The sequence below is a fragment of the Echinops telfairi genome, unplaced genomic scaffold, assembly GCF_000313985.2.
Source record: "Echinops telfairi isolate 266 unplaced genomic scaffold, ASM31398v2 ScPeMD7_7457;HRSCAF=8495, whole genome shotgun sequence".
NCBI classification, from domain to species: Eukaryota; Metazoa; Chordata; class Mammalia; order Afrosoricida; family Tenrecidae; genus Echinops; species Echinops telfairi.
The window spans coordinates 4171361-4180737 of NW_022111357.1; the positions used below are offsets into that span (position 1 = coordinate 4171361).

At 39.4% G+C, this 9377-nt stretch overlaps 1 protein-coding gene across 1 annotated transcript in view; it reads right to left on the reverse strand.

Annotated features, from left to right (window-relative positions):
* The window catches only part of MACF1 (microtubule actin crosslinking factor 1), a 406007-nt gene that overhangs the window by 213512 nt on the left and 183118 nt on the right, over positions 1-9377 (reverse strand). Inside the window, exon 5 of the mRNA XM_004704946.2 lies at positions 6093-6185. Coding sequence (XP_004705003.1) covers positions 6093-6185 — 93 coding nt within the window. The remainder of the gene's footprint in view (positions 1-6092; positions 6186-9377) is intronic.

Below are 9377 nucleotides of genomic sequence, written 5' to 3' on the forward strand. Positions count from 1 at the left end.
CACTCCCCTTCCCCCATCACACAGATATCATTTTTGAAAACAAACTTTTAAGGTTGACCTATTCTTACTCTTCACACCTTCTCTTTTGGCTTTTTCTAGTTAACTGTTCACTGTCCATAGGTCCTCCACAGAGACAGCCAAAATTCTACACGGACAAAGTTCATTTGTTCAATCCACATGTATAAATGGCCTTTTATCTATATGTTAAGCTCTAAGAGCCAGAGCACACAAAAATGTAAACCCTTACATTTATTCTTCTAAGGTCACCCCTTGCCTGAACTCCCTAATTTTTTTTTTAATTGAAGAAATCTCAGTTTAAGAAAGTTAAAACACAAGGCTAGAACACGAACTTCTATTTAAGTCTTTCAGTCACTAGGTGATGCTACCTTCCACAAATGTAACTAATTTGATAAATACTCATGTTGTATTCTTCATATTTGAGAGTTGGAAATTAATTTTGTCAGAATGTACCAAAAATTTTAATATTTTTCAGAAAAATTATAAATCCTGACAAAACCAAAACCTCAAACCCATTCAAATCAAGTCAATTCTGACTCACAGCCATCCTCTATAACTAAATCCTCTTCAAAACTAAATCTTTATGAGAACAATTATCTTCATCTCTCTCCCATGAGGTGGTTGGTGGGTTTGAACTGACAACCTGGCAGTCAGCAATCCAATGAGCCACCCACAGCACCACCAGGGCTCTTTATATCGATACCTTAAAATAGGCCTAGGCCAAAACAAATGCCAACAAATCCTATTATTTCTATCAGGATCTGTGACCCAAAGTCATTGGTTTCTGTTTTAGTTTCTGCTTTTGATCAATCAGCGCAATGAAAACAGACATTACAGCTAATTTATTTACTCTACCTCCTAGCCCACACATGTGAGAAGATCAGATTCATTAAATCATTAATTCACTTACAAACATTGACTGATTCACTATTCTGTGCCAGAAATATGATGATGGCACAGTGGTTATAAGGCATAGCTGTGGACCAAAAGGTTGGAGCCAGAGTACAGTGTGAACCCACCAGCAGCTCCACAGGAAAAAGAAAGAGGCTAGTCTGCTTCCATAAAAGATTCACAGCCTAGGAAGCCCTATGGGGAAGTTCTATACTGTTCTAAAGGGTTATTATGAGTTGCAACTGTCGCAATAAATCAGGTTTTGTTTTCTATGCCAGAATATGTTCCCAGCACTGAGAATATAGAAGAGAATGAGAGGCAAAATTCCTGCCACTGTTCAACTTATATCTATGTGTAGGCGGCCAAACAGCAAATAAACAAGTAATATGTCTAGTATTAGTATTATCAAACACAATATCCTAAGTCTCAATAACTTTTGAAAGTGATTTGACAAAGTGTAATGTAGTTGAAAGCATGTTGTTATTGTTGTTGGGTGCCACGAGTTAGTTCATGGCGCCTTGGTTACGCATTGGGCTGGGGTCCACATAATCGGCAGTTCAAAAACACCAGCAGCTCTGAGGGGAAAACACTGGGCTTTTTTCTTTCTACTCCCATAAAGAGGTACAGTCATGGAAGCCCATTAGGGGTCACTAGGAGTCAGCACTGACTCAATGGTAGTGAGTTTTAGATGAGCCAATTCAGACTCACAATGACTGTGTATACCAGAAACACTGCCCACACCTGTGCCATCCTCATAATTGTTATGTTTGAACCCATTGTTGGAGAACTGTGTCAATCTGCCACCAGTATTCGAAATAGGTATAGGCTCACTCATTGGAAACGGGTTTCGATGGTGCTTTCAAACAAAGAACTGAAGAAATAGGCTACTTCTTTTTTTTTTTTTTTGAAATAGGCTACTTCTGAGGGGTCAGTTGGTAGAAACCTTATGGATAAAAAGCATACAACAATTCCACTCCAGGTATCTGTCCTCCTGAAAACCTCACTCTTATGTGCAAAAGGACATGTGTGCAGACATGCCCCACACCAATGAACTACTATTCATACAAAGAAATTATATACTGCAAATAATAGCTGGGTTGTACAACTGCAGGAGGCATCACTCTAGCTATATTCTATATAGATCTGTTAAAATGAGCAAATCTGTTCTCCCTTTATTAATTGGGACAAATCTTATAAACAAAATTGAATAATTTTAAAAGGATGTATAGAATACATTATCTGTGCCAAATATAAAAACCTTAAAAGCAATAGCATGTACATGAGAAGGATGTACTTTGACTTCAGGAAAGTACTGGCATTGTCGTGGGGGAGGCACAGGAGGAAGAAAGGTTAACTGTACCTAAATTGTTTTACTTCTTTAAAGAGAAAGAGAAGAAAGAAAAGGCCTGAGTAAATACACTAAAATATTACATGTTTAATCTTGAAGGTAAGCGCGCGCGCGCGCGCACACACACACACACACACACACACACAGTATATCTGTTAAAAAATGTTCTGTACTTCCTGAGTACTTGAAATTTTCATAACCAAAGAATCCAAGCTATTTTTTTTCAAAACCTGAGCAATTTAGTCCATGTTTTTAAAGTACGTGCCAAGCACTTTAGAAACCATAAACCGAGTTATCAACACTACCAGTCTCATCAGCGGTAGCAAGGTTTTCATATGCAACCAACATCTCCTTCAAAGGAAGACTCCCTGGAGATGACTACCACCACGGCACCTGTATCTGTATCATTATTCTCCATTAGCACAACATTTGCCACGAAGTTTTTGAAGCCCCTTCATATATCCTTTAATGACCAAACAAAAACTTTGCAAGTGGCAAACACTAAGTTTTCAGAAATGAGGAATATAAGGAATACATAATTGCATTTAGGAAAGAACTAGTGCTGAATTAGCAATAAGTAAGGTAAGCACAAGCTTATTTGTACTTAGTAATCTGTAGTGAACAATTTCCCATTTTTCCCACATTAAAGATCTGAAAGTATAAAATGGTTGCTCTTTAGCTATACAGTGGAAGGATAACAGGAAGGTGTTTTAAAGTAGGGAGCTACAGGGACAGGGCAGAAACAGGATGGAGGGAACAAAGATGAAAGCTAGCTTTGTTAGAAAACACCTCTATTCACTTTTTCAAATTTACGTTTGGACCATGTAAATTCCTACATAACATAAAACCGAGACTAGCAATACCTTAAAATTGAAAGCAAACGAAAACAATTGCGCCTAATTGTGCGCTGCATTACTGGCTAATGTTACAGAGAGAAAAGGTTTGGAGAAAAAAATGCCTTTTTTTTTTTCATTTGATTTTAAAATGTAGTCACCTGTACATCCTTATGAGATATATACGAATAAAAAGAACAAGGATTTCCCAGGTCTGTCCCTAGTTAAAAAGAGCCTAGGAACAATAACCAACACAGTAGCACTAAGACTATGGTTAATAAATTTTTAAAATAGGGTTTCTTGGGAAAATGGCTGATTTCAGACCTGAGATACAAAACATACAGGAAGATTCAAGAAAACCTCTCATCACACAAGAAGTAAAGTGAATTATCAAAGACCACTTGGGTCTTCTTTTTAAAAGGATCCCAACTAAATAATGAAGAAAGACTTAAGAAAATTCATTACCACCATTTTTGCATCCCTCAGTGAAATGATAGAGCACTGATCATCAATAGTTGCTCATTTCTATTAGATGAAGAGAATCTAGAGTGGGGTCCCCTGAACCCACTAATCAACCTTTAACCTCACAGAGACATAGAAAGCATGCCAGGTATCATATACCTCTTGATGTATGTGGTAGGTATATAATCGTTTGTCAATTAGAGGATTAAGAGTGTAGGGATGGAGTCTAGCTCATCAATCAGATCATAGCCAACGAGGTCTCTGTGTGAGCATGGCCTTCTCCTGAGAATTCGGGGAAATCCAGTACTTCCTACTTGGGAGGCAGGAGACACTTCTCTCGCTCTGCCACTCCCTGGGAGACCTTGCAGCTGACAAGACACATGGAACTACGCTAGTGCCCTAAGTTGGAGAAGCCACATGGACCTACCTACCAACCAGAACTCTGAAGTTGGAAAAGCCACATAGAGACCTCTGCCAGCGCTGAGATGCTTACAACGCCCAATGCCACTGGATCCAAAGACTGGCCTGTGATCTTCCTGCATTCAGCATCAATGCATGTGTTTCGTGAGTCTGAAGAGGACTTTATAGGTTGGTATCGGACATATGGGCTAATATCAGACGTATGAACTTGGACTGGACTGGGATGCTTTCTCAATGTTCAATTCCTCTTGGTACAAAACTCTTTTTAATACATATATGTCTGTCCATCGATTTGTTTCTCAAGTCTACCCAGACTAACACAATGTACATGACATCATCCTCATTAAAAAACAACAAAAAAGAGGGAGTCCAAATGTGACTGAGCCTCTGGTCTGGTCAGATATTTAGTGATTAAAAAACCAAACAAACAACCAAACATTAATTTTAATGTCTGATAAAATATTAGGGGTTGCTTATATAAAGAGTTTTCAGGGAAAAGTTTTCATCTTTCAGAGATATTCACAAAATGCTTACAGATAAAATTATATGAAATCTAGGATTTACTTTAAGACAATCAATTGGAAGGAGTAGCTGGAGAAGTCTATTAGGATATAGATGAGATAATATAGACCATAAGTTAATAATTACTGAGTAAAGTGTTGGTTACATAGGGGAATTCAAAAGTTCATTATAAGAAGGCTTAAAAAGTTCATGGAATGAGGGCAATGAATGTACAAATGTGCTTTACACAATTGATGTATGTATGGATTGTGATAAGAGTTGTATGAGTCCTTAATAAAATGATTAAAAATAAATAAAACATTGAACAGATCAGGGGAAAAAAAATGTGGAAACATTCCACCATCTTTCAATTGCATTTTCCCACAAATTATTTGAATTCTAGTTGCACACTAATTTTTTTCTACTTTCATCAATATTTGAAATTTTACCTAATTTTTAAACAGAGGAAATACTCCATTTATCTATGTCTCTTCTGCAAAAAGTTCGGTCCTTCACCCTTCAGGTTATAGTCAGTGAGAGGAGAGACATGGTGGAGAGATTCTTTTATCTCACACCTATGAAACCAACATCAAGAACTCACAGTGCACACTGAGGATAGGTATGTGGCAAAAGGAATGAGCAAACAAATACATGTTTCTCTAAAAACTTCCTCTGTTCACAAGAGTCCCAAAAGTTAAATCCAGTCCTCCATGAAAGAGCAAAACAGTTTCTGTTTGTTCTAGTTCCACCCTGCCATGGCACATTTGTCAAGTTTATTGTCCTGGTTATCCCCACACCTGAAGCAAGCCTGAGAACACCCTGTGGGTCCTCCCAAATACATATCACCACACACTCCCCTAAGCTCTCCAAGCTCCAGATTCCCAGCTCTGGCCCCCACCAGAGCTCTATGCAATTTTGTCAGCTTCTTAAGATCCTGAGACATAAGAGACTTTCAGTGTTCAGCCAGCAGGTGGCACTACCTCCCCAATTAGGACATCATAACAGCTGCAGTCTCAGAAGTCAGTCCCTTTTCTTAATCTGTGGGGTTGGGGTAGGGGTAAGGGTAAGGAGGGAGTTCCCTCTAAACAAGCAGCCTGGTGAGCAACTGGGCATAGAAAAGCTGCCTGAGAAGCAGCAGTCTACACTTGGGAAAGGAGTGAGTGGGAAGCAACTGGAGGGAACACACTTCTCCAAGATGCTATTGATCTTGGATATGACGGGATGCCAGGGGGTTGTCCTTACAAGCACATATACAAACCTAGCCACTAAGGTGCTACAATTAAACACCCTGTTTTAAGGTCATTAGAGATGAAGAAAAGTCTACATCAAAGTAGGATACACTCCTTCACCCTGCCCTTCTGAAACATCAAAGCAAACACCTCTCCCACCCCTGATAGGGTAGTCCCCAGAGAACCCAGTTTTGACTCAACTGGGCAAACAGACACCTCACAAAGCTTTGTCTCCAGCCTAATCTTAATCCTCCTTTTAGTTTCTCACCTCTACCCGTTTCCTACCAAATACAAGTCTCAAAAGAAGCCCATGGAAGGCAGTGCAACTTCTAGTTTTTCCTGGGCTATGTCTAACCAAGCAGCAGAAAGAATTCCAAACAGAGACCCTACCTGGAAGTGCAAAATAATGGTCCAGATCAGGCCCAGGGTCAGCTTGGGATTGCCATCTGTGATGTCATCATTACGAATATTCACTAGTTTCACCTGAAAAAGAAACAAAAGCAATTCTCAGAACCCTAGAATTTGATGTTTTGTTTTGTGTTTTTATAGATTTTACAGATTACTGAGTTTGGGGATGTCCAGTTCTGAGTTTCAATGCATGCAGAGATCTGGAAATTTTTGTAAAAACTACTACAATCAGGATAACGAAAGAGTTCTGATACTCCAAAAAGCTTCCTTCTGTTGCCTTGTAATAAACCCTGTCTCCACATCTAACCCTTAGTCACCACCCATTTGTTGTTCAGTTTCACCTCTTCCAGATCATACAGATGGAATCATACTCGATGATTCCATCAACTTTTGACATTAGCTTTTTTACTTTGCACAATACCCTTGAGATCCATCAAAACCATGCATCTCTCAATGATTTGTTCTTTTTTATAGCTGAGCAGCACTCCACTGTATGGTTATAAATACACTGTTTAAACTTGACCCAATGAGGGACGGCTGGGTTGTTTTGAGTTTGGGACAATTAAAAATAATGTCAGTGTTCCTTTCATTTCTTGGATACATTTCTTAGAGTGGGGTTGTCAGGTTATATGTTCATAAGAAACTTTAAAAGAAACTGCCAAACTGTCTACACCACTTTGAATTTCCATCAGCAGGACAACTTTGCAAGTGTGAAGTGCTTAAAAAAATAGGTTAAGATTTTGAGAATGATGAGGGCAATGAATGTGCAAATGTGCTTTACACAATTGATGTATGTATGGATTGTGATAAGAGTTGTATGAGCCCCTAATAAAACGATTTTTAAAAATTAGGTTAAGAGAGAGATGCTGCTTCTCTTTCTCACTAGTCCTTGAATCTTAAGTGCTGCACATGATTAAGCACTCACTTCTAAACCAAAAGGCTAGTGGTCTACCCAGAAGGACTTGCAGAGAAAGTTGAAAAACCATCCACTGAAAACCCTATGGAATAGAGTTCTATTCTAAGACACACAGGGTCACCTGAGTCTGAATTAACTTGTCAGTAACTGGTATAATGGCCTGATAGCACATATAAACCAAACCCTTCACCCTCAGTTGATGCCCTGCTCCCATCTCCATTTCCCCATACATGTCTATACCTCTCATGGCATCATAGCTGTATTCCTAAACGTCATTACAACAACACAGTGTACACAGACAGACCTTCCCCTTTTCTACCTACAGTGGCCAATCACTGCAGTTTGCTAGACTGAGGGGTTTCCTAGGACAAAGGATTTTCAGTGTTAAAAGTCTGAATGACCTGGTTTAATAGAAACAGCTGGTCATCCTACTCCCGTGTCAACTCAACACCTCTATTAACCTTTTCTGTCATGCCCTCATGACATATAACATGTTTACCACAAAAGTGGGAAACTGTCTTTGAATTGCCTTCCATTCCTCTCTTCAGTTGAAATGAAATCTGTGTGTTAAGTAAGGAACACATTCCTTGTCCTTACAGAGTCAACAATGCATTTGAGCAAATAGAAATTAACACATTAGTAATAAGTGTTATATTAGAAGTAGATTTCTTTGGAAGCACAAACAAAAGAACCTTATGAGTTAATGGGAATTGTTGAAAAAAGTCCCCAAATCTAAGTAACTCAAATACATATACACATGCCACTGAACTTCATCTTGAATCTTTTACTGTTGCTTGGCAACCCTGGCAACACCAAATGTTTCCCATACAGTTCACTCTGTATGGGAAGATAAGTTCCCTCAGTTCCTTATCCATCTTCCTCTCCACTACAAAACAGCCCTCTATCTTTACCCTTCTTCCACCCTTCTCTCTGTATCTCAGAAGAAGAGATAAAATACATTTCTTTTCAAAGGTAACCATACCAACTTGGGTGTTTGCAATTTAGACTCTTAATACTTTTCCCTTTTTCATATTTGAATTTTGTTGTTGTCGTCTTTGGATCAGACAAGCTGATGTGCTTCTTCCATGTGGACTTAGTTGACTTTTCACTTAGATGGCTGCTTGTTTGAATACAAGCCTTTAAGACCCCAGACACTATTCCGATTGACAGCCAGGCACCATCTGCTATCTTCACCACACTTTGCTGTAGCACCCTTATCTTCAGTGATCATTTCATGAAGGTGAGTACTGAACAGGGTTATGTTATCAGAACTAATTGTTCTTGGATTGGGGTTAGAGTTAAGTGGGAGCCCAGAATCCATCTGCTTGTCCCTAGGATATGCATGACTCAAGTTTACTTTGGCAATCATATTATAACAAAATCAAAACTCTATCTGACCAACTACCCCAACAGCAACAAACCAACTAGCAGACAAAACATCAAAACAAAACAAAACCAAACCAATCATCCCACTCGGGTATAAGGCAATTGCACTGGTAACATCATCAATTTTTCCAATGACATAGCACTCTGGAGACTGTCGGTATGAGTCTGTGCAAGCACAGCTCTACCACGAGACACCACCCATGAGTTGTTACTTCACACAGTTCAAGCTCCCATTTGATTGATCTCTGCTTACCCTAAGTAAGCATGGGGACTGGTTCCAGGGGGAAACTTCCTGGATCAATCTTTCCATGTTCACATTCCTTCCCAACAGACCAAAACCTGTCATGTCACTTTGTGAGGGGCATGAAGGTACTAAATATATGGTAATTTTGGGTCCTTCTCCATTGGACACCCACCAAGCTGGGGATTCCCCGCAAAGTTCAACAACTGCTACTTCCACAGGTCCGGGGTGGCCACACTCTGCTTCCTCTCCCATTGGAGTACCCCAGTCCTCAGTCCAAGGATGGGGCAGGGTTCAGGTTCACTCTGCTGCTGGGCCTCTCTGTGAAGTCCTTCTGGTGCAGCCCCTGGGTTATGCCATACTTTTCCATAATGTCAGCATCAAGCTTAGTCCATGGCATGGTTCACTGAGGGTTGGGTAGAAGCTTATTCATAGTGTCTACTCAGGTACATAAAATCTGGTCCATTCAAAATCATTACTAAAATTTGGCACCTATAAGATGTTTGGTATCAGTACGAGCAGGAAGCCTATTAATGTGAGAATAGATGTAAATTTGGAATTCTAAAATAACCATTTTAATGTAGTTTCTGAAATGGAGATGTAAAGAACAGAGCTAGTAAGTTTCAGAATCCTTTCAGAATCCTTTCCAATTCATTGTGTTTCCATAGGCTTTACTGTCTAATCCTTATAGTTTGATGTTTCCCTGGATCCACACTTTTCTTTT